A 26,380-nucleotide genomic window follows, 5' to 3' on the forward strand; every position below is an offset into this window, starting at 1 on the left:
TTTGAGGGCTAAACATAGCACAAAAGAGGTCAGAAACTTTCTCCTCCTGATGTTTGTACAACACAGCAGGCTACTCTGTGGGATTTTTTTTTCCTCCTTTAATTTTCTCATTTATTTTTGCCTGCTCTGGTTTTCCAGACTCTTAAGTGATCTATTTCAGCTACATCTCTAATTTTTTAGTATCTTTAGCATAAGGCTTCTTCTGAGTTAACTTAATCTAGTTCCAAGTTTCTTCAGATGAGTCCAATAAATATTAAGTATTTATTGTGGTCCAAATATATGTGAAAGTAAGACCATGGTCGTTGCCCCCAAAGAACTTGCAGTGTGGTGGGGAGAATGACACATAAGCAGATACTTAGGATGGTACCTAGTGAAGGTCGCAGTAGAGATAGACCTAAGAGTTTGTGCGGACCCTGACAAGGGACTTCTAAACCCAACTCTCTGGGGAAGGGAAGGCTCCCTGAGGGAAGGGCTTTTGAGCTGAGTCTTAAGTAAAGGATAAGTGAGCACAAGCCAAGACAAGAAACGGGGACATCAAATACAAGTGGAGAGGGAGGCCCAGGCCCTTCTATTGGGAAGGAACCTCATGTGTCCTAATAAGGAGCTGAGACTGTGTGATAGATATGTGGTAGAGAGCCATGAAGTAATAAATTATTCTTGGGCCTGACGTGGTCAGACTGGCATTTTATGAGACTAGTTTTGTCAGCTAAATGATTAGAGGATGGGATCAAGAACAGGCAAAAGTGCAGGTGGAAAGACAAGTTATCCAAGCAAAAGGTGTTGAGCCAAAGCAGAGGAAGGAAGTAAGAACATACATTTGAGAGGTAATTTAGGAAGTAAAAGCAACAGGAACTGTGGTTATCTGGATGTTGAGGGGTGTTCAGTGGTGTGAGAGAAGAATCAATGTTGACTCCCCAGGATGCCAATAACCTCAGTAACTGGATGAATGGCAGTTTATTAACTGGGAGATCGATGGTGTGGGAGGGTGGGGAGGGAGAGCAGATTTAGGGATAAGATGAGAACTTTTCCGTGTAAGCATTTATTCTAAGGAATATACTTAAATTTTAGAAGGGACTGAAAAATAAAAAGTTTTATGATATGAGTTTCAGAACTCAGTGGGAGGTTTTAGTTTTTGCCGTTAAAGACTTGTGGATTAGCTCAGCCATGAAGTTGGAACAGACTTCTTAATTTCCCTCAGTGGCTCTCACTTGTCTTCTAAAAGCTACTTTGACATTGAGACCAGTTTTGCACTCATTTTCAGACACAGATTTTTGTACTCTCTCATGCTTCATAGTCTGTACACCTTTCCTCTGGTACAGTATCTCTAGTATTTGCTATTTGCATCTTTCCCGTAGCAATCACTCCCACCGCCACCCCCCTTTTTTGTTCCTGGAAATACCCAGCTACCAACCAAAAAACCCAGCCACCTGGTCTTTTCTAAATAATTTTTAGCCATGATGCTACAAAATGAGTCATAACAAAACATGCTTTGAAGCCCCCTTTCAGATGGTGAAACCAGCATGGGTCATTTGTGTGTTAGTGCATTTAGCTAGTATGGATTCAGTTGCAGTAAGCTACTCATTATCACATTCAAGATACTATATGCACATATATGGATACATATGTGTGTATATGTGTACACACATGCACACAACTCCAGTCTTTTAAGGGAAAAATACCTTAGTGTCATCCTTGATTTCTCTTTCTTTCATTCACCACGTTCAATATATCTAGGAATCTTGCTACCTCTATGTGCAAAATGTATCCCAAGTCCCACCACTTGTCCCCATCTCCTGGTCCGAGCCATCATTTCACTACTGGGTTTCTGCATATATGTGCAGGGATCTTTGTTAGTTTTATTTATTAATGTGTCACAGAAGCTAGAACAGTGCCTGACATAGTAGGCGCTCAGTTAATATTTATAATGAATATATAATAAATGAATTAAATGAACAAGTCAATCAATGTCGTCTTGCTAGACACATTTAGAAGGCTGATTTCATGTTAAGGGAACTAAAAATTACTTGGGGCAGTTTGTTTTGTTTCAGTTATATAGTAACTTGGGTGTATTTGACTTTCAAAAATTAGCGCTTTATTTCCATAGATGTTATTGCTTATTCATAACCAATTAAAATTAGTTTTGAAATGTTGGTGTTAGTAGTTTCCCCAAAATGGTCATAACTTTAAAAGGATACAGTTTTTAAAAATGCAATTCTTAAATGATTTTTCAAATAAGACCATATCCCGCAGAAGTAACAGAAGCAAGAAAGTTCAGTATTGTCCTGCTCTACCCTTTCCTCAAGAACTTTTTGACAAATTCTAATAACGGGATCTAAGGAAGTTATATGAAAAATAATAGGGAAAGATATTCTACTGTACTTTTTCCATTAATATATATCTTGCTAAAGGGGAAGAATGCAGGGAAATAAATGAACTTACTTTCTCCTGAATTTTTTTTGATAACTGCCAGTACTTAACTGCTAGAAAATTTAGCATTTTGCATTACTTGTCTCAATAAAGTATCATGTGGCAGTTTCAGATGTTTTCAGTATCTATGAGACCCTCTATACCCTGTCATTCCCTGTCAGTGGGCATGTTGAGTTCTTATTGATTTCTCTATTACTACTTAACTTTTCCTATTGCCAGTGAAAGATGCCCCCCCTTCCCTACTCTCCTACACCCACTCTGGCATTGGTTTCCACATCTGGGCTGATCTGAGAGGCTTTTTTTTTCCTTCCCTAAACCCATAATGTTAGGCCTTAAGTTATAACTGCAGCTCTAGTTTGAAAAATAGGACTTGTGGCTTTCAGGTTGAGGTTTCTATTTTCTGTTCTGATTCTAGATTTTTTATGCTGCCCCTAACCTCTGAAACCTGAACAGTACATGCAAATACATTTCTCCAGCTGAACTGAATTCTCTAGATTGTTAGGAAATGATAGAATCATTAAGAGCCCAGAAAGGATTTGAGAACACAGAATTCTAATGTTACCTGTTGTCCAACCTTTTGGCATCTCTGGGACACACTGGAGGAAGGAGAGTTGACTTGGGCAACACATTAAATACATTGCAACATGTAATCACAAAAAAATATCATACTGTTTTAAATAAATTTGCCATTTTGTGTTGGGTCACATTCACAGCCATCCTGGGCTGCATGAGGCCCAAGGGCTGCAGGTTGGACACCCCTGGAAATATTTGTAGCAATCTTTATCTGTATCCAAGATAATATATATAGTGTATATATATTAAAATAATAGATATATTAGTCAAATAATATTAAGAGCCAAGCTGGCCTCCTAAGATACCAGAGGAGGTGGGTTCTGAGGTCATACAAAAATTGGGAAACTATTTAATATCAAAGGACCTACAGTAAAGAAACAAAACCTACAGTTGTTTGTTTAACCAGGCATTTACCACACTTATTTGAAAATAAAACCCCTTTTTCATGTAAGAAAACTTTTCAACATGGTTTGAAAGTATTGGTGGAAAGAAAATTGATACTTCAGTTCTAGTCCTGGCTCAGGCATTAATCAACATTTTCATTCATTCAACAAAGGAGTATGGAGTGGCTACTTTTTGCTACACACTTTTCCAGGTGTTGGTGATATATACAGGGAACAAACCAGCCAAAAGCCTCTGTCTTTCCAAGGATTATATTATAGTCAGGGGAGAAAGACAATAACAAAATCTGTGGGTAGTACAGGTACTGAGTGCTTTAGATGAACATGGACCAGGGTCAGGGGGTCGAGAGTACAGGAGTTGCGAATTTAAATAGAGTCAGAACCTTGAGCAAGTCACGGGGACTCACTCTGTTCCTTTTCTAAAAAACGAAGAAACTCAGCTAGATCATCTCAAAGACCCTGTCAGCAGTGGGTCTGCTTTCAAGACCGAGCACTGGCATATCAAGCGTGGTACGCTGGGTCACCAGTGCATCTCACTGAGTGTTTACAGTCACCCTAGCAGAAAAGGTTGGGTATTGAACCTCAGAGAGTTACTATCCAAGAAAAGCCTCTGTAAATTTAAATCACTTTTAATACTCACAAAGGAATAAAGCATTTATTTCAAATAAATGTAAAAAAAAAAGTAAAACCTTGATGGTCTTATATTTAATGTAGTATGTTACCTCAATGCAATAGAGTATAAAGTATTTAACTTAAGGGTAAGTAAGGAACCGCTGCAGTAAGGCACCAGTGGCGTTTAAGCACGCCTTTGTAGAAATCTGCAGCACTGTGCCCGTTGCATTTCTGCCCTACATCCTTTTGTATATAGGAGATCTTGACTTAACTTTGAAATGACCTTTCAGTATTCCATTGCCACATGCCTGAACTTGTATCTTAGAATAATTAGAAGCTTTGAGTTGCAAATCTTGGTATACAGTGTTTACGTTAATTATAAATGTCTGAAAGTTTCCTGAAACTTTTTCTTCATAGCTTTTTATCAAAGACAGACTGGTGTTTAGAAGGAAGGTTATGGATGTGGTCCTAAATCTTTGATTTTCAATCTTTCATTTTTGGAATACAATTTAAAATCTGCTTTCTAGTTACCCAGGACAGGATGATGTATTTTTACGTTATTCATCTTGAGCAGTAAGCTGTTTAGAATCACAGTCTTTGATACTTTTAAAATATTTCATTCTTATGGCATTTAGTTAAAAATTTCAAGTAGACCATGGGTCTCTAAACATAAAGGTCTATTGAAAAAGCTTAAAATACTATAATTAAAATTGAGAAATCCCTATCACACAAAGGGATACGCTTCCAAGATTGCTTCTAAGTGAGACCTCAGAATGTCTTTTCCCATAGTGGCTAGTCCAGTCCCTGGAAGCGGACCCAAGGTCCTCCAATAATGGTCATTTCATCTTTACCTTCCTTTCATATTTCATAAATTCAGAGGCCAGCTTATAAGAAAATGCCCTGTGACCATTCTGGAAGAAAGGGCTGACTCCTATTTCACTAGACAAGCCATGGAATAGGCTCCTATTTGTCAGAGAGATGAGTCATGAGTATTCTCAAGTTTCATGTCCACTCTCTGAAATGGCTCATTTATTAGACAAGGTCTCAGATCCCACTTTATCTGTGACCCTCAACGGTCCCACAGGCTCTGGTCCACTCCGAGGTCCCCTTGGTTTATTTCTGAACCCTCCTTTCCCTCCACGCCGCCCCATGCCTGCCCTAATTGTCATGCACAACCCGCTCTTCCCCCAAGTCCTCCTCTTGATGTGCTGCCCATGGTGTCCAACTGTTGTGCAGACTTACCAGCTATCAACATACGTGTTCCTCTGCACATCCACTTCGTTCGCAAGAGCGTATTTAGATATTGATACAGTAACATTTGTCTCTGATTTGCACCATCATCAGGAAATTTGGTATACTACATCTAGAGACCATGAAATTTAAGCTTTTGAAATTTTAAAGATATAAAGATTGCTTGGTGATATCTTTCTCTCAGATCTTTTCCAGGAAAAGCCTGAGATTAGGTCAGCCTATACCATCTGCATTGCCGCTGCTCTGAAAACCACTGAGGAAAGTGCTGTAGAAACATGTTCCCTCATCATTCCTCCACCTCCAAATCCACCCCACTTCCACACCTCGGAAAAATCCTGTGACATGCGACAAGATTCACCCTTGAGTCCAACAATAAGTATGATTTGCCCTGATGCCCTCCCCTGGCCCCACCCACACACGGCTCACACACACACGCCCACAAAGTGAGACAGTGTGTAGGAGAGATTGTTGAGAAGTTCTGCTATCATCCTCCCTCATACTACCTTTCTTCCACAGAGCTGAGGACAAAGGTTGCTTGTCACTGATAGCGACCAGCCTGGGAACTTTATTAACATGTGTGGTACATATAAGAATAGGAGGACTGGTAGGGATTACAAGCATTCTCCAGATAAGTGCTACTGTCTTGCTTGTTTTATTTTAAACTAAAACTATACTAGTTCTTTTTAAATTATTATTGCCAATGAGGTTTTTAGAACTTACTGGGGGAACAGAATTCTTAGAGACTATAGCTACAAAGATTCATTTTGTTTATCCTGAAGTGATCCTTTTTCATTTTGAGAGCTCGTTCATAGTAAATTAGTATCTTTTTAAGACTATATATATCTATATATCTATATGTATAGAAAGAGAGAGAGAAGACATTCCAAAAGAAGTACTTTTTTTATAACTCTTTTTATGCCATTTGTTTATTTGTTGGCTTGTAATGTTTAGGAGAGGTTGCAGAAATTAATTTGCAATAGGTACTCTTCACATTCTCTCAGTGGCTAAAAATACTGTAAATATGGCTCATGTACACTTATTTACTTTCAGTGTCTTGTGATTGGAAGTTAAAAAATTGGAGTAAGTGTTTTAAATAAGTTAAAGTGGCTCCTTTTTGTTTGAAATAAAATGGGTGCTTTTATTTCTTTAAATATACCATTTGCCCCTGCACTCCTTTATTAATTTTCAGAAGTCAGTGAAGTCAGAATTCTCTGACTTCTCTTTTAAGGAACGGACTCGCTTCTGTTTCTCATCCATACTTTCTCAACCTCAGCCCAACTGACATTTTAGACTGGGTGATTCTTTGATGTGGGGGCTGTCCTGGTATATATTTAGAGACAGAATCAATTAAGACTTGTTCACAAAGTTCAAGCATTTTAGCACTAGGGGAAATAAGACTAACTTTAGGGACCCCAAAAGATATAATTTATAGAGTAAATAACAAACGTATAAGTTCGTTACTCTAGGAATGGGAACTAATTTGAAATACAGTCAAAGATAGTTTAAATTCATGGATGATGGAGGCTCTGTGGAGTATTATCTAATATTCAACATCTTTGGTGAAATTTGGTCTTTTAAGTTCTGTATGATTCTTCTGAATCTCCTTTGAGAAGATATTTTTCTTTGACTTCTTATTTTTTCTCCTTATTCATTGTCTTAACAAATATTTATTTCATGTTGGCCATGTACCATACACTGCAAATTGTCTTTTTTCTTACCTTTCTCTACTTTTTTAGGGGTGGGGTGTGGGTTGGAATTGGTGGCTCCAAATACTTTTCTCAAGGTTAAACGTTGGGAGGCAGAGTTGCAAGATGTCCTGTAGGGCCAAGCAGAGGTCATACGTGTGTGCTTATGTTCACTAGCACATGCGCGCACACACACACCCAGCAGCCAGCTAACTCTGAGTCTCAATCTTCCAGCCACGGGAAGGACAGATCTGGGGGAGAAAAAAGAAAATTATAAAACACTTTCCTCTCCCTACTTGTCTACTAAATTACTAAGACTGTGTGTATTTGGGGGCTATAAAGTAGGATATTTTACATTTGTGCCAATGAGTCCTTTTTGTAATTGTCACTGTGGTAGCCCCTGTACACCCAAGGGAAGAAAGGTCTCAGGAGCTGCAAAGGGTGGAGCAGTTGAAAGGCAGTGAGAAGGTTCCAGTTCATTTTTTCACAGATGTTTATTGAGCTTCTACCGTGTGCCAGGAATATGTGCCCAGTACAAGGGCTCAGCCATCTAGAGCAACCCTTTCCCTTCACTCATGGGGTTTCCCATCTGGTAGAGAAACCAGACTTTGCACAGAGCATAAAAAACATACGCCTGTTTCACAGAGCTCGCTGCGGCTCAGCCTTGGAGTGCTCTGCAGAATCACTTCTGTAGGCCTCTGACCCTATTCTGTGAACGGAAGGATGAGTCAGGGGATCGTTTCAGTGTGAGTGTAATTACAGAATTCACCTTATGCTGCTAGTTATTCTTCAGAAATATTACTCACAGTAGCAAGATTTAAATTAAATGTGTACATAATAAGGGAACAAAAGATTGGGATGTGGACGCTCTCTTAGATAGCATTTAAATATCTAGAAGCTATTCAGCAGGGGTCACATCAGCCAGACAGACCCTGCGGAGCTCAAAAGACGATGGACTCTGTGGCCAAGTTACTAGTCACTCTTTCCTGTGAACTGTCGTCATTTGCTCTTTGCAGTGAAGAAGATTCCTCTCATAAACTAATCGAGGAGAAGTGGTGACTAGCACTTAAGGGTAAAAAGTGGACATCAGAATGTGGCGAGTTATAGCCATGCTTGCCAGATTTCTTGGATGATTTGGTAATTTAAATGTTATAAATTAAAATGCATAATAGGGCTTGGGTATAAAATGAACATTAACTTGAAAAACAGTAAGTCAGCCATCAGATCATTTTATGTAAAATTTATAATTTGAGGTGTTTTCTCTTTTTCCCTCCTTTTAGCTTGTCAAAATTCCCAAAAATGATCCCGTCAATGAAGTACAGACATTTAACTTCTATTTGTCAAATGTGGGTAAAGACAACCCACAGGGTAGCTTTGACTGCATCCAGCAGCGGCTCTCCAAGTAAGTACATTTTAAGGTATACTAAGGGGAAAATAATTTTTCTCTGAGGGCTTTTAAAAATTAAACAATAAAATACATAGTAGTCATTTATAGATATTTACTGAATTGAATGGCAAAGCTTATTTACTTATTTGACAAATATTGAGCGCCTACTCTGTAGCTAGAAATTCTATTTATCACTGTGGAATACAATCACAAAAATTTTAACAATCTTGCTCTCAAGAGATTTTTAAAGTACAGATTTTTTTTAAACTATGAAACATGGTTTGTTTGCTTGTTTTCATTTAAGACAACTTTGGGGATTTTAAAAAAGCTTTTATTCGCTGCATTTAAATAAGAGTGCTTTTTACAATACACTCAAGGTTAGCATTCAAGGGTAAAGGAGGAAAAGAATCATATCTACATTGTATATTCCCTTTTTTCTTCCCTGCACAAACCTTATTTTAAGGTAGATTTAAAAAATTTTTTATTCTGCAGCAAAATGGAAACAAATTAACCCCATTACAGTAGTCATTTCTGATTTTTTTTTTTTTAAGAGGAAGACAAGAATACACACCCACATCCTAGGGTACCATGGAGCTCTTATCTACTTAGATTCTCTGTAAACAATAAGATACTTGTTTCATTCTTCTTTGCTGTGGCTGTTTCTGATTAAAGAATGGGCCCCTAGAGTAGGGGGAGTTTGTTCTGCCTGTGGATAAAGACAAGGCCTTAGAACCCCCAACCTCCTGGGAGATACTGATATTCGCCCAAAGTGCCCTGGGCCATCCATCCCTGTCTCTCATCTGTGCTGTACGTGAGGCTGTGTAAGTGCTTGCTGTGCAGGGGAGAAGGATGAAAGGGAAGTTGTGTTTCAAATGAGCACGGTAGGCGGAGATACAAAGTAAGACATCACCGAAAGAATTCTAAATTTCTCCTCTGATTTAAGGTGGCTAACTTTTAATCTGCCTTTTCCCTTGAGTATGTTAATTTTGCTTTCTAAAAATTGCCTGCCTTCAAACTTACATTTTTGGTATAAATTGCATATGTTATGGATTATATAGACTTTTCTGCACTATTCACTGTGATAGCTACTGGCCGCATGTAGCTATTTATATCTCAATTGACAAAAAAGAAATAAAATAAAAAGTTCTGTTCTTCACCCAGACTAACCACACATTACAGGCTCCATGGCCACATGTCTGGTTGCTATCAGAGTGGACAGTACAGGTCCTAATAGTCATCATTGCAGAAAGTTCTATGGGACAGTATTGCAATCAACTATAGAATTACCGAGTGTAAGGGTCCTTGGTGATTGTGTAGTTAAATCCCATCTTTTCACAGGTCACTTACCCACAGTTATGGAGCTGGTTAGTTAGTGACTGGGCTGAATGAGAGCTGAGTTCTATCTTTCAGTCCCACATTCATTACATATCACAGGACACACCACTTTCTAATTGTGGCGCATTCACCTGGAATGCTTGTCTTTAGAGAATTATTTTATCATAGTGATATCATTTTGACATCAAATTTAACTACATCCCATTAGGAATTTTATTAAGGAACTTAAGACTCTTCAAAACCAGTCATATCACATAGGTAATATGTTTCTCCCTTACATCACAAATAATAACCTGTGTGTTTATTTCTACTTTGCCTGTTTGGAGAAGGATTTAAGGTCACTTTAAAAAAGAAAAAGAATACATGATACAGCAAGACAAAAGAAATAATTATTTTGAGAAAATTGGGGCAAATGCAGTCCTGTGACCCAAGTGCGCTTTATAAAAAGTATGATCCAAGGTACTTTATAAACTGGTGCATTGTGGGGAAAAATTGAAATTTTCCACTAAAAAACAAAAGCGCTCAAACTTTCAATGCTCACACCTGTTCTCCTAACCTGTATCCACCTTTCCTATTCGACTGAGTTTTTATTTTTCCCATGGGTCCTGTATTTCATGCAGTTCAGCGAAGTTCCTCCTCAAAGCAGGGGCTTTCTTATTTCTTATGCCCTTTTTCTTGTCTTACAATGCTGGGGGAGCTTTTATTACTTGTTCAATAAATAGATGTTCAAATATTACTATTAACTAGTCTCCTTTATCTTTCTTTTTAAATCTCCTTAAGCCACACTTTTCTTCTTTGTAAAATGCAGGAAATCCCAAAGTCAAAATTACCTTTCAAAAATTCCTTAAATCTGCCCATTGACAGAACTAGTGAACATACGTAGTTTGGGGCATACAGCCCTGTGCAGTAATGCACACTCAAGTGTGGGAAACGGTAAGTAGGACAGAGAAGGACTATAGGAATGTGTATACAGGTATGACAAAGTATTTAAACTTTTAAGGTAACTCAGTTGAAAAGGGATGAGTGGAGAAGTCTAGAGAGTACCTTCTTGCCTGCAGGGTTTAACTGTTTAGTTGTCATGTAAAGATGTGTTTCTTGATCTTGAATTGTGTAAACTATAAGTTCATTGTGATTGGCAACAGGCAAGGCTTATTCTCGCTATGTAAATTACTTAGTAAGTAAGGGCACATGTTGAAATTTAAACTTCCTGCACCAGACCCTCCATGCTGCAGTCCTTTTTGTACTCTGCTTCAATCTCCTATTCCTATTCTTCCTTCTCCATCCCGAATGGGCTGAGAGTTAAACCTCTCCCCTCCTTCCTCCTTCCCCTCCTTTTACTGGTTTTTCAGCATTCCTGCATGCTCAGGTGAGTCTCATTTAAAGAAGAAAGTAAAGACTAACAACTTCCTTTGCAGTCACTTCTGGAGCCAAAGCCTGGCTTCAGTCCCCACCATTCCACTGAAACTGCTCCCCCATGGGGGCCTCGACCTCCTTGCCCTGAGTCCATTGAATGCATATTAGTTTCTTCTTATTATAGACTTGTTGCCAGCATTTCACACTACTGACCACTCTCTGACTCTCGAAGCATCCTATTCCAGTGACTCCTATGACATACTGCTTTTCTGATTCCCTGCTACCTCTCTGGCTGTGCCTGTTCAGTTTCCTGTGGTCTTCTTCTTACCCTCCTATTGCTTACTTTAAATATTAGTGTTTTTCACAAGTGGTTCCCTCCTGAGATGTCTCCTTATTTCTTCAAAGTCACCATGTTCAACAATGAACTCATTTTCTTTCTTCCAGCCCTACCCCATTGTCTCGATAAATGGCAGCTCCACATATCTGGTAACCTGGGCATGATCTTTAACTTCTGTTCCCCACTCTTTCCCCCTGTGGCTAATGACTGACCAAATCCTATCAATTCTGCCTTCTCACCATCTCTGGAATCTGTTTATTATTCTGCATTCACACCACCCAACACTGGTTCAAGTGATCATTTCTTGCGTTTCATTCTTCAGTAGCCTCCTAACTGCTCTCCTGCTTTCACTCTTGGGCCCCATTGCTCCCAATTTGTTCTTCCTCCAGCTCGCTTCCTCTCTACAGTACTAATGTGGTATTTTCTCTCCCTCATTCTCAGCCCCTGTTATTCTTGGGATGAAGCCCAAAATCCATGCCATGCTCTCCAAAGCCCTGTGTATTATACTTCCCTGTGCTATTCAGCCTCATCTCTAATTTTCCTTTATAATTTTCTTTGACTTAACTGAAAAACTCTTCCTTGCTCCCCTCAGCCTGCACAGGTTGGTTATCCACCTAGGACACTTGTGTCCTTCTTCCCCCAGGTCTAGTCATCCCTATAGATCACCCGGGCATCACTTCTTCTAGGAAATCTTTGCTTCTTCCACAAGTCAAGGTGAAGAAGTACTTTCCTAGGGCCTGGTTCCCTGCCCCTGGCATTTGTCACATTATAGTTTTCAGTTTGTTCATCCCTTGTCACCCTTTAGACAGAGAGCTCCTAAAAAGAGGGACCACATCTGTCTCAGTCCTTGTCATGGCCTGTGTACCTCACACATTGCTGGGCAAGCAGTCCCTGCTGAATAAATATTTATGAGATGAATGAACTGATTCTTTTAAAAGTATCTGTATAGTTATTAGCAATATATAAAAATTTTATCAGCCCTTATTTCTTAGCATCATAACAAAGCTATTTCCCATTAAGTTTGGAAATAGGGTGTCAGAGCTGTAGTGGCATTTTCATTACTTTTATATTCCAATCTGTTTTAAGGCCATAGTAATTGTTTTTTAAATATGAGTATAACTGTTACTATGATCCCCTCATGTTAGCATAATACTTTGAAACAGAGCCATCTTCTGGGCCAATGTTAATATGCATGATTATTTAAATAAAAGTTTTTAAAAATATTCCTGCCAGAATCTCTTCTCCCGTGTTTTCAAGAATATTTGCTATATAAATAGGTCATCTTACACAGAGATTTAACAAAGTGGTAAGTATAAATTATACAAATGTTTAGGATCTTTGGGCTAATAAAGTAAGCTTTGATGTTTGGCAGTATTTTAGCTTTAAAATGAATATCTTATTAAAAATAAAATTGTGGTATGTCTGTTTCATCCAGTCAATTCTAAAATGTGCATATTGTGGTTCCACTAAAAGTAAACTTTTCACACATCTCATATCGGTGTAGCTAATTCTTAAAAGTAGTCGACTATTAAATGAAAGAACTATAGTGCCCATCAGGATTCTGGTATTTACCGTATTTTTCGGACTATAAGACATACTTTCCCCCCAAATTTGGGAGGAAAATGGGGGTGCATCTTATAGTCCGAATGTAGCTTACCTGGCTCACTGGGCCCGCAGTGGGGCGGTGGAATGGGGTCACTGCGGCAGGAGTGGGGCCATGCTGCTGGCCCTGGGCTGGGAGGAGGGGGTGTCCCTGCGGTGCGAAGCAAGGGAGGCAGGAGCAGAGTCCCCACTGCGGCATACTATAGTGCTAGGGAGGAGGGTAGAGGCGGTGCAGGCACGTTAAAAGAAGAAAGCCTGAGGTGTCCATAGGTGTCTCCATCACGTGACTGGTGTGTCCCCCATTAACATTAAAATAGGCAAATTCCACTGCAGGGTCACCTATCAATGTGGCCCTGCAGCTGTTGCAAAACTACAACTCCCATCATGCTTGGACAGGTTGGGATGATGGGAGCTGTAGTTTGGCAACAGCTGCAGAGCCACACAGGTTGTGCAAAACTGCTGTCCCCATACAAGAGTGTTGCACAACCTGTGGTCCTCCAGCAGCAGATCTCCCCCAAAACAGTGTCAGCAGCAGATCCCCCCATAACAGTGTCAGCAGCAGATCTCCCCATAACAGTGTCAGCAGCAGATCCCCCCATAACAGTGTCAGCAGCAGATCTCCCCATAACAGTGTCAGCAGATCCCCCCATAACAGTGTCAGCAGCAGATCCCCCCATAACAGTGTCAGCAGCAGATCCCCCCATAGCGTCAGCAGCAGATCCCCCCATAACAGCGTCAGCAGCAGATCCCCCCATAACAGCGTCAGCAGCAGATCCCCCCATAACAGCGTCAGCAGCAGATCCCCCCATAACAGTGTCAGCAGCAGATCCCCCCCATAACAGTGTCAGCAGCAGATCCCCCCATAGCGTCAGCAGCAGATCCCCCCATAACAGTGTCAGCAGCAGATCCCCCCATAACAGTGCATCACCCACTGAAGTTCTCAGCTACGGTGCCCCCATAACTATGAAGGACACAGTGCTGATAGTTCTGTCATCACTGTATTTTGTTGTAGAAAGATACGATAGTGTACCGTAGTCTTCTGCTGAATCTACCGTAATTGTGGAAAGCTGTCAAAGCAGAAAAGGATTTCTGCTTTAAAGGATGTTATTAAATATTTTACCACATTTTTTTGCTTCAAATTTTTTTTTCCTATTTTCTTCCTCTGAAACCTAGGTGCATTTTATGGTCCAAAAAATACAGTACTCCAAATGCTTTTTTCCCCAAAATTTCGTGGATTTGGTCTCTGAGAGCTCTCTTCACCCATTCTCTTCACATTTTGGGGGGAAAAACGTGACATGAAGAGAGAAACTCCCATGTTTTAAATAATCTTTACATTTAAAAATTACTACTATTAGTTATTTTAGGGTTTCAAAGTTATTTGGATCGGTGATTTTAGGGTTGTACAATTCTTGCTTGCACTTTATTGTGTAAACTGAGGGGCATCTCTATTAAAGCCATCGTCTTACCTGACAGCTCTGGAGCCTCCCAGCTCAACTGCCTGGGATTTATACAAGATAAAATTACAGTGTGTGCCACAAATGACTCATATCAGATGACACGAGAAAGAATGACCCAGGCAGAGGAGGAATCCCGCAACCGAAGCACAAAAGTTATCAAGCCCGGGGGACCATATGTAGGTTTGTATTGCTGTCTTTCTTCTTCTCGCTGATTGATTGGAATAATTCAAGATCACTGTAGGTAAATACTGGTAATTTGAACTTCATGAAAACACAAAAATTAGTTTTCAGAACATTTTGTATAACATAGTCAAAAGTTGTTCTCTTCAGAGTGCTAGTTAATTGAAGAACGGATTTAAAGGTTTTATTTTTGTCGCGAGTCTGAATCCTGTGTTGGGTGTTCGTTATTATTTTACAATATTGGGATCTGGTCAAGCTGTTTTGCTATGGGGGTTTGTAAGAAGGGTACCATTGTGTTTTCTTTGTTACTGGATCAGTAATTTCAATGGCGGATGGCATGGTTTCTGTTTTGCACTTTGGTCGGATTAATCTTACCAAAAAAATCTATTAGTAGGATTTATGAGTTGATAACCTTATTGTTGCAGCTTTTACTTACATTTTTAGAGGATCTTTGCACAACAGTGAATTTTTATTACAAAAGTATAAGATGTGCCATAGCAAGCATGAGGGCGATGCCTCCTTTGTACCTCAATTGGCATGTCATTTATGGGTCCTCATCCTCATCCATTAATTAAGAGCCTGCCCCACTTCCATTATGTTTATCATCAGCTCACTCAAATATCCATCAGATTGAAGGGAAGGAAGAGTAGACCAGCAAGATGAGTCTCTCCTTTATGAGCCATGACCCTAACAATTTTAAAGAGTTCATCCACAGTGACTATTAACAGTAATAAAGGGAATTATCAAGAGTAAGAATGAGTTCTTTGAGTCCTTAGTCAGTTTACTAACACAAGTCACTGAATAGTAAATGATGAAAGGATATTAGTTTGGAAATATGAATGCTCACAAAAACAGTCTCTTGAAGAACCCAATCCCTTAATCAGTATTTTCCCATGGTTTGGTAGAATTCTGCTTCTGTATTTTTCCTTGCTGACCCAGCTACAATACATTCGGCTTTGAGAAGCTCCACTAGAGTCTTTAATAAGTATTTATTTGGAACACAGCCAGTGCTCCTGGGACCCGGTGCTTAGCTTAGATACATTTAGTTTGGTTTAACAACAGTTCATGACTCCCCCAGGTATCTGTACCCACCGGGCCCAGTTAGTTCCCTGCCCGGTAAGTTACCAGCAATGAGATTTTCACCGTCTCTTTCCTGTTGAGTGAGGTAGCAACTTCCATCCTCCTTTCTTTTTCCTTTATCCTCACAAATAACTTAATTAACTTTCTGTGCTAGTAGGCTAAACCTCAAATTATTTTAAAAATGTACAAGATCTGTTGCATTTAAGTACCAACTATGAATTTGCCGTCCCTGTTGCTTTAAAAGTATTATTTTTACTCTGCCTAATACCACCATTTTAGAAATAGTGAGACAAATTGGTGTTTGACAAAGAAACAAAGACTCAAGCTATCAAAATGATTTTTTTCTCCCAATATAACTAGATGAAAACCCTTATGTTGATTTATTCCAAAGCTGGAAAATCAGCGATGACTACTGTACTTTTCCATTGAATGATCCTTGGGTGTCCCCTACGTTCATGTGTTTTTGTTTATTTTGATAGGGTCAGGCACAGTTCATTTGCAGCTTACACAACAGGCTTTTCAACACTCAGAAGCCCATAGGCCATATACTTCCTAATGAATGGTACAGGAGGTACGGGAATTCTAAAATTCCCGTACCATTCAGGGTTTCTTATAGGCACTACAAATAATTTATGTACATTTTTGGGAGTGGCCCACATAAAATTTGAGGTTATCTAAGTCTTAATCTGCACTAATTACATCTGCACCATTTGGACGAGCCCCTGCAGTGACCTCTGCCAGCCTGAGCCCTCCGTTGAGTCCCGCCCTCCATGCCTGGTCCTCACGCGTTCTTTTCTGGTCTTCAGTCTTGTCATGAACCTCCTCAGCCTTTTATTCTCTAGGCCAAATAACCCAGCGCCTTTTAACTTTTCTTAATAGGGCCTGTATCCTAACCCTTTAATTATTTTTGTTGCTCTCCTCTGTACTGCCTCCAATTCTTCACCTCAAAGTTCAAAACTGGACACGCTATTCTTAAGAAAAGACTCATCAATTCTGAATAGAGGGGAGAAAAAGACTAGTATCCAGATTGACTTTTTGGTCATTTTTGAATTTTTACTATTTGTTATGGCATGTTTTTATTTTTTTTTTTCTTTTAACTTCCTCCATTGCCGGTCCTTTACCATGTTTCTTTCCTTCTAGGTAGCTCAGGTATATCTTCCCACTTTTTTCAGTATCTCAAAACTATTTGACTCATTCAGTTCTTTAAAACGCACTCAGTCTCCCTTCAATGCTAACACCACGCAGCACTTATTGAGTGCTTGTGATGCACCAGGCACTGGTTAGCATTTTACGTCACAGTCACCCTATCAGGTAGGTGGGTTATAATTACCTCTCCTTTCACATATCAAGTTGTTGGTATCAGCAAATAGCAAATGATATGAGTTTGGCCTCATAACAAGTTGTCTTATTTTCTTATGACAATTGGATATACCTCTGTACTTCATAACTGAGTATATCATATAAAATGATACCAAAAGCTCACCTATGCCAGCTCAAAGGTACCTGCAGAATAAGGTTTATTTCAACAGCATCAGCCAAGGTAGAGGACAAATAGGAATAATGCTGGTCCCACATGGGGTTATGGTGGCATAATGCCAGGCCAGGGCAAGTTTAAGGGGATAAAAACTATGCTCCTAGGGGTCACCTGGCCTAGTCACCCAAGAATCTGAGCTTCTGTGAAAGCCGCTTGTGGGCTGAAGACAACCAAAACCTATTGTGCCTAGAAAAGAACAGGAGAGCCTTTTACCTAGAAAACATTGTTTCTTCAGTAATATTTCCACTTCTAGTCATGGCATGTCTATCAGTGGTAAGCACTGTTGTGTTACAACCCTTCCGTTTGTTTAAAAAAAGGGAAAAAGAAAAACTCACTAGCACCATCACTTCTGGTTTACTAGTATCTTTAGTCTGCTCACTGACTCCTACCTAAATTCTGGATTGAATTGCACATTTTTACATGCTAATATTTATTTAGGTATAGAAATCAACCCAACCAATCTAATTTCTCAGATTCTGTTCCTGGTTTTCCCAACTTCTGCACCAATCTTCCTTATTTCTGATGAGATAGTGCATGTTTGAGTCTTGGACAAATCATTTAACATCTGTGGACCTTAATTTTCTCAAATATTAAATAAGGGATATTTGAACTAGATAACATCTAAGGTTCTTTGGAGCTTTAACACTTTGTGTGTGCTGTGTATGTATATTTTGATAGTAAGCCTTTTGAAAAGTGATCACACATGCCAAGTGGTAGAGACAGACCCCAGCACAGGGGGTGAGGCATCTAACCACCACAGTCACACTGTTGTCAGGGTCCTGCCACGGTTTTTAAAGTCTTGGGTCAGTGTTGCCAGGGCTTCTGGTCGGTTTCCACAGAACAGAAAACCAACTGCAGGAGATGGCTGCAATCCTGCTCTCTTTCTGATGTACGTTTTTAAGATTCATTTTTCAGATTTACTCAGAGCCATTCAATGAAGGGAGAGATACTTCTACCATCTCATTAAATGGAGAAGCTAGAAAAGGACTCCTTGTTATGAAACAACAGTTTAGACATAGTCCCAGATTACCCAACCCTGTCGGACCTACTGCTGCTGTTTATATAGGGAGCCCTGGGAACTGATTAGCACTTGGGTCTGGGAAGAGAATTAGGTTCTCCCATAGGCTTTATTAACAGCACTTTTATGAGACAAACGTAAATAAATAAATAAATAAGTAAAGCTTTTCTGCTGCCCACTTTGAACCTGACATTTTCCTGCTTTACTTTTTCTTTTTCTTTAGCATCTAAATTCTTCAACTACTTACACTGATGTTTTCTTCATCTGTAGGTTCTCTAACCTTAACCTTCCTGGTTGAATAGGCACAAATTGATGGGGAGTCAGTGAGCAAGTAATCTTTACATAAAACTCAGTGACCGAGTGGGTTGGATTTTCTTTTCAGTATTTGAAAGAAATAGATGACCCTACAGCTGGCTTTTTAAAAGAAAATTGAGGTAAAGGTGAAATGAGTACATTGTGGGTAGGAGATTCATGAACGCAAGATGACTGTCTAGCAATAGGCCCCACCTGACCCTAAACTGTCATGTCCCTGGCCAGATTCTGATTTCTTGTCAAATGTCCTACTTATACCCCTCTTAAGGGCAAGTGAGCCTCCCTTATTTGTCTGCCCTACTACTTCAGGGAGGGGTGGGGCTCTCCTGAGACCCAGGGGTCAGAGGTGGGTCAGACTTACCGAAGGGGCAGGGTAGCCCAGAGCACAATGGCAGTACTGTCGCTTCATGTTTTTGTTTTTATTTGCTTTCCTTGCTGGCTTGAACTCATTCTAAATGACCAGTCATGGTGTGTTGAGCTTAGCTAAACATTCTCTGCCCATCTCCCTCCCTAGAGAGTTGGAGTGCAGGTACCCCACAGTAACCTTGTTTGGAGAAGAGCAAGTTAAACAGGTTTCAAGGGGATGGGAGTGTAGAATTTACAGCATTTCCTAAATTTTGTGATCTCAATCCCTTTTATTTTTCTTTTTTCCCCAAATCCCTATTAAAAATTCAAAAAGTAGTACTCTTTGTTAACACTGTTGCAACTGAGATGAGAAATGGTGGGTTGGAAAGTTTGCATTTGCCATTTTAGAAACTTCTGTGTCTTCTGCTTCTGGCAGTCTGGCGATGTGGGAATACCCGCTGTTTTGATTCTGGCACCTCTGCTCTCTAATTGCTCTCTTGCTGTCACTCACTTTGACACTTTGCTGGTTATTTCACTTTGCTAGTCATCAAATTCTGAGTCAAGGTCTGCTGAGGGGCAAAGTAGCCGCAGCTCTGCCTATATGGAGCTTGCAGCCTAACGTGAAGCGACAACAGACATTAGGCATTTGTTCATAAAGCCTTTTCCACAAAGAAGTACAAGTAGGAAAACATGGGTTATCAGTCATAGAACCCTCCGAATGCTAAGAGAGCAGTTTACCATTTGAGCTTATCCCATTGAAAGCAGTCTCGGTTTTCCCATCTGTGAAATGGGACCAACACCTACCTTGTCAGGGTACCATGAGACTTAATGTGTGTAAAGCTCTTAGCACAATGCCCTCCCCAACACATAACTGGTGCATGATAACCAATTACCTGCCCATCTGACATTGTTCTAGCTGTCTCTAAATTAAGAAAAATTCACAAACCAAAACTAAATTATCTGTAAAACTAATTGTACCTTATTTTAATAGCTTTTGTTATCATTGGGCAATCTCCCTTTAATGTTGAATTCCTTTGTTGTGCAGTATTTTGATCTGATATTTATAATTACTTATGTCCAAGTAGTAAAGAACTTTTAAGAGCTGGTGAGATCACTCATCCTTTCCCAAATGATTTAGGTAGGGTGGTGTCAAACAAACAGCCCTCTGGCCAGGCTTAGGGAACCCAGCAGGGGCAGAATTGTCACTCAGTAAATCTCCTGCCCCATTAAACCAGCCATTTTCATCCTAGACCACAGCTTTTACTTATCCGTTGTTTCTGTTTGCTAGACTTGTACCTAATGCAGTTGTCCCACACTGCATGCCATTGCCAGTTCTTTCCTCTCTTTAACCAAAGTGCATGGAGTTAGGGGCTTAAAAGGTAGAAAATAAGTTACAAGATTATACCTCAGAAATTATAAAATGAGGGTTTTATACAGTTTTGTTCTAATTTCTGTTTCTCCCACAAGGAATGGTTACTAGGTGTTGTCAGTAACCTGCCTGATGGCTTGACACCTCCACATAGTATCCAGGTCACTTCAGTCCAAGGTGTTTTCTGGAAGTAGCCACTTGCCAAACACTTGTGTGTGTTAAGTCTAAGCAGAAAGTGCATTAATTATGTGAATGGTATTGGCCTGTGCAGGAATGGTGTGCAGTCTGCCTTTTTGCCATTTTCGTTCATCTGCCTCACCTGTGGAGTCTCGGCACCACAGAGGAGAGATCTTGCTTGTTTGGCCCACAGAGATCAGTCAGTTGGTTTTGTTTGTTTTTACCTTTTGGCTCCTAAAATTTGATACAGCCTGTTGAAAGGAATATCACTCGTGCATGCCCTTGAGGATGTCGACCCCATGTTATGCCCGATTTCCCTCTTTTAATCTGTGAAATTATTAAAGTAATGCCCCTGCTCAGCCAAGAGTGTGTTCTTCATGAGGCACAAAAGATATTTCTCACATTCCACGTGTTTGCCATATTTATATCTGCCAAAGAAATAATATGTAAAATGTTTGTTTAAGTTCTGGAAATTTCCATTGAAAATCAAATACCTACATCCTTAAAATTTCTAGTTTGTTGCTACGATGTGTGTCACTAATTGTTATCTATGTGCAGCTGAGTGGCCACAATACTTCTATAACACATAGTCATTTCACTAAACAATTCCATCAAAAATTCCTATTTCATCTCTTAGGCCATTATTCAAAATGCTTTCCGTTTGCTTATCTCTCTAAAGTAAAACATGAAGTAGTGGTCTTTATTCCCTCCAGAAATGAACAAATACCTAGTAACTCAGAGTTGTGGAAACTGAGATGCTTGTTATATTATTACCCACAAATGTGTAACAATTGTCATTTCCACTGGACTTTAGGGAAAAGAGTGCAAATTCGGAAAGCACCTCAAGCTGCTTTAGATGCAGTGCCTGAGAGGAAGAGGTCAACCCCCATGAACCCTGCAAATACAATTCGAAAGACACATGGCAGCAGCAGCGTTTCTCAGCGGCCGTATAGGGACAGGGTGATTCACTTACTGGCCCTGAAAGCCTACAAGAAACCGGAGCTGCTGGCTCGGCTGCAGAAGGATGGTGTCAATCAAAAAGACAAGAACTCCCTCGGAGCAATTCTGCAACAGGTGAGAATGGCAGGAGAGTTTCTTCCACCCACCTTCTTGTTTAGAAGTTCACTGAAGAAGGCTTGTTCTTGTAACCATTATTACTGAGGTAGAAAGATTTCAAGATCATTTTGATCAATGCTATATGAAATATAACTCCTGAATATTAAGTTAAATCATCTCAGTTTAAATACTTAATTAAAAAACTAATTGAACTGTTGGCATTTACACTAGGTTTTATAAGTTAGAGGCTTCTGAATTGTTAAAAAATTAAAGTTTTGAGTCATTATCTTCATTTGGGTTAAGTAAATTTTGCCCTGAAATTCCACTTAAACAAAAAGTAAGCAAGAAGTTTTCATTGTCTGTTTTCAGTCTTGAATCAACTAAACTATTGTCATAATTTTAGTGGCTTATATAGGTGAAGTTGTGCAATGTATAATCATCACTTTGGTTGGTGTACACTAGAATATTTTTACCTACTGCGTAGTTTAGAATGTGTTTTGCCCTGCATGCTGTTTGCTGCCTGAATGACTGCGTTTTTCTACTGTTGGGTACCTTGACATGTCACTTGGCATCATGAAAGGATATGGATGTATAAAGTATTACCTCTGATCAGTTACCTTATATTCACAGGTGTAAGTATAAAAGTAGGTCATTAATTTCCTCGATGGTTTGTAACTGCCTATATTTTTCATACTGACTTTGGGTCATAACTATTGTCAGCATTCAAATCCACCATAAATGGTAATCTACCTCTTTTGTTTTTTTTCTAAAGCAGTAACATTTCCAAAGTTCTTAAATTTCATTATTAAAAAAAAAACCTGCAGGTTTTCATCTGTTATTCAAAGAGTAACACTAAGTCTATTTTTATCTATTCTCTCTTACATTCAAGACATGATATTAAATGTTATGAAATAGTAAAACCATAATCTCTGGTTCTGGGGGGTCGTTGGTATGTGTAGTGCCCCAGATAATAGGAAATCTAAGGATTGTTACATTTATTTCACTTTGAAACATCTTGTTGTATGTCACATTAATTTACTCCCAAGTTTGAATTTTAAGACAACTGACCATTTTCTCCTTTATAACATTAACATGTTAGTGTGTTCAGCTAAGCTGTGAGAAAAGCATATGCTGTCTTAATGTATTTGATAGCACTTGCCCAGAAGGAGGTCACGTTATTAAAAGACCTTTCCAGTAGGAACCAACAGGAGAAATACTTCTCTGCCGACCTTAAAAATGTCTTGGTTTGGCTCCTCGGTCTGTACCTTTGTGTTGGTAATAGAATTTAGGTCTGGACACCCTAGGAATTGTAGTTAGGAGACGAGAAAAGATGGCACTTGGGAATGGACTGGCTGGCCAGTAACGGTAATTGGGGGGTTATTTTAGTTTCTTTCTATTTACCGGTTTTCAGAATTTCAAGGGCTTTGAATAAGTGGTTCTTCAGGAGCACTGGCAGCTACAAGGGGTAAACTTAGCTACGCACGAAAATGACACACAGTTATCAGAATTGATACCACTTAAATAGATAATTTCTGTTGATTACTGACGAGAAAGTTTGTAACCTAACATTTGGGCAGTATTTTGTTTCTACTTAATACAAATGACCGAGGATTTTTCCTATGAATCAAAAGTAGATATTAATGATAACAATGATACTGATAACATAACTGTTTTTGGATTCCTTTGATCAGAATAATATTGCTTTAAAAATCCTCCTGTACTTTTTGCCTAATGTGAACTTACTATTTGATTAGAAATATGACAAAATGCAGTGGCCATTCAGGGAAAAAAATATTTAGCTATGTATATAAAGTTTTTATTTGCCAAATAGAGTTGAATAACATTTATCAAGATCTGGTATATGCAAAACTAGCAGTCCCTTTCTGGTAGGTTGATACAGTTGTTTTCATTATAAATCCAAAAAGTTTCCTGTTTCAGGTTAGGAAATAGCAAAAAGACCTAATGTTCTGTTTTCACACCATGTGCCAGGTAGCCAATCTGAACCCTAAGGACCTCTCATACACCTTAAAGGATTACGTTTTTAAAGAGCTGCAGAGAGATTGGCCAGGGTACAGTGAGATGGACAGGCAGTCATTAGAGTCGGTGCTGTCCAGGTAAGTTCTGTTGTTAATTTTTTCCTTTAAAAATGATGCAAACAAAATTATTTTGGTCACTGTTATTTTAGTGTTGAGCTGAGGGAAAATAAAAAAGCAAGAATAAGCTTTCTATCATGAAAATTTAAAAATGCTCTCCATAACTAGAGCCTGTGTGTCCTTTACAGAAAACTAAATCCATCTCAGAATGCTGCCAGCACCAGACGTTCCGAATCTCCTGTATGTTCTGGTAGAGACGCTGCATCTTCTCCTCAGGTATTCTATAAAATTATATAAGCATAGTCCTAAAATGAACCTAGGGGCCGACTAGTTCAGTTCCTCTGGTTCATATGTGAGAGCAGTTAGGCCCACAGGGGGTGTACAGCCTGTACACCGAAAGTCACAGAGCTAGTTTGCAGCAGAGCTCGGTCTAGAATTCACAGACCCCCTCTCAGCCCAGAACTCGTCTCCCCTGCCCTACAGTGCTTGTCTGAGTACATAATGTCTACCCTGCTTTTCCACTTTTCAGTTAGATCCCAATCAGAATATTGCAATTAGACTTTCATCCAGTTCAGTTTCCCCAGTGATTCAATTTATCCTGGAAAAAGGTGGGGAGACCTTGGATAGTATTAGAGTTCAAGCCTGCATGGTTCTCAGAAGACCCTACCAGCCTTGAACTCTCCGTTTCCCAGGTCTTTAGGACTGACAGTGGCACAGACCTCTTTAACCCAGTCTGCTGACAGAGTGTTCCTCTCTCTGGACCCTCCTCCCAAGGATAAGGGAGACAGGACAGATGCACGGCAGACAGTAAGCATGCCCTGGGCAAAGCCTGTTCGCGTCGCATGTCACAAAATGTTAGCAGCCGATCATGAGGAACAGAGGAGGAACGAAATGAAAGCAACTCTGTCCTTGCATGTGCACTATCTATAGAAGCCTCAGTTTTACTGCCACTTACCATGGAGTTGCTTTTAGTTCTGATCTAATTATATACCAAGTGCCAAATCAATGGTGCTAAATTGAAAACAGCTTAAAAAATAGGATGATTGACTTACTTTCTCTCAAGCTGAAGTTCCAGCCCTGGTATTTCATTGGATGTACTTGAAGACAATATGTACTTCAGATGTACTATAAGAGCCATCTAAATGTTCTTTTATACGCTCTTATACTTCTCAGCGATCTAAATGTTCTTTTTCATGTAAATACTGTTATTGTTATTGATGGATTGGGCTAATACTAGCATAATGTGAAAATTTTTTGAAACAAGAATTCCATATCATTTTTTTATCCTCACCCAAGGATATATTTATTGATTTTAGAGAGAGAGGAAGGGGGGAGAGAGACAGATGTGAGAGAGAAACATCGATCAGTTGCGCCTCCCATACTTGCCTGATCAGGGATCGAACCCACAGCCTTTTGGTGCATAGGACTATACTCCAACCAACTGAGTCAGCTGGCCAGGGCTCCACATCATTTTTATGGACCAATTATTAAGATTTATTTTCCAATCCAGTGAAGGGGAGGGAAGTGAATAATATTTCAACAATGATAGAGAGACTTAGGGAAATTACTATGTAGGTGCTGGCTGTTCCCATGTTCAGACAGGTGAAATAATAAATGACAGCCAAAATATTTATAACTGGAACATCTTAGCATATTAGAGGAGATTAAATAAGTGTAGGCTTGTTGCCTTTTACTTACCCTTATTAGTTCTGACAGAGTGAAATGGTGCGAACTGTGGCCACCTCTCTTTAATACTCTCCTGAATGGCATAGTCTCTTGGGGATCTTAGGATGGGGCTGTATAATCAAAAGATAAGAGCTCTAAGAAACATGTACGAGGGGGGATCCCCCCAAAACTGGAATTTATTTATAAAAAATTGTATTTATTTATAAAAATTGTGTATTTATTCTTACATGTTTAAACTTTAGTCACCTTCAAAGTACTCTCCATTTGATGCAATACACCTATTGAGACAGTTTTCCACTGCTCAGAACAGTTTTTGAACTGGTCAATTTTGATGCCCTTTAGTTCTTCTGCCATTTTTTTGTTTCACCTCTTCCACATCAGCAAAACATTTCCCTTCGAGGACTTTTTTTCATCTGGGGAAACAAAAAAAAGTCTCTGGTGTGAGATCAGGTGCATAGGGAGGATGGGGCATGGCGATCCTTCTGTTTTTGGTCAAAAACTGCTGAACACTCAGAGCGGTGTGGGCAGGTGTGCTCGTAAATCACCCGTCATGAAATGGGCAAATGTGTTGAAAGAGTCTAAAAAAAAAATCACTGAAGCCAAACACAGCCTCTCACAACAGTGCCAGCTGGTACACTGATACAGTTGGGTTCCTGGAACACTCACCTAGCAGAGGAAGCCTATCTTACAAGGGACCCACCCTCCAGAAGATAATTCTGTTTTTTTGTGGGGGTGGATTCGCTCTTGTATAGGGATGGGCAAAAGTAGGTTAACTGTTGTTAGTGTGGAAAAAGACTTGCTGGTTATGATTATTACAATGGCTTTATTAATTCAAAAAGAATGTCACAGTGGCTCAGTCAACCTGCCTTTGTCCACTCTTGTATTTGCCAGACTCTGTTTTTTTACATTAGACATGAGGATTTATTTCACTTTTGTTTTGGTGGCTTGTTGTTTGTTTTTACTTAAGCTTAGAGAAAGGTTTAACACAATTACCAGTGATAAACTTGATTAAGTGTGAATAAAATTACTCAGTTATATCACTTATAGCAACCAGTGATACACGTAGTGAATTTTAATGAAAACTGGCTCATATTTTTTCCTGTTTTCTCC

General features: G+C 39.5%; 1 protein-coding gene and 1 long non-coding RNA gene across 2 annotated transcripts in view; one reads left to right on the forward strand and one right to left on the reverse strand.

The window, feature by feature from the left end:
• The window catches only part of ELL2 (elongation factor for RNA polymerase II 2), a 78,902-nt gene that overhangs the window by 40,338 nt on the left and 12,184 nt on the right, over positions 1–26,380 (forward strand). Inside the window, exons 3-7 of the mRNA XM_024563576.4 lie at positions 8,230–8,351; positions 14,437–14,600; positions 21,250–21,509; positions 23,481–23,605; positions 23,773–23,860. Of these exons, the coding sequence (XP_024419344.1) occupies positions 8,230–8,351; positions 14,437–14,600; positions 21,250–21,509; positions 23,481–23,605; positions 23,773–23,860 (759 nt within the window). The remainder of the gene's footprint in view (positions 1–8,229; positions 8,352–14,436; positions 14,601–21,249; positions 21,510–23,480; positions 23,606–23,772; positions 23,861–26,380) is intronic.
• LOC128779285 (uncharacterized) lies at positions 3,901–26,368 on the reverse strand. Its single transcript, XR_008425183.2, has 3 exons — positions 25,498–26,368; positions 25,283–25,380; positions 3,901–7,200 (listed from the first exon to the last, which is right to left on the reverse strand). It is a non-coding gene; the product is annotated as an uncharacterized lncRNA (long non-coding RNA).

Source organism: Desmodus rotundus, chromosome 1 (assembly GCF_022682495.2).
Source record: "Desmodus rotundus isolate HL8 chromosome 1, HLdesRot8A.1, whole genome shotgun sequence".
In the NCBI taxonomy this organism is placed as follows: Eukaryota; Metazoa; Chordata; class Mammalia; order Chiroptera; family Phyllostomidae; genus Desmodus; species Desmodus rotundus.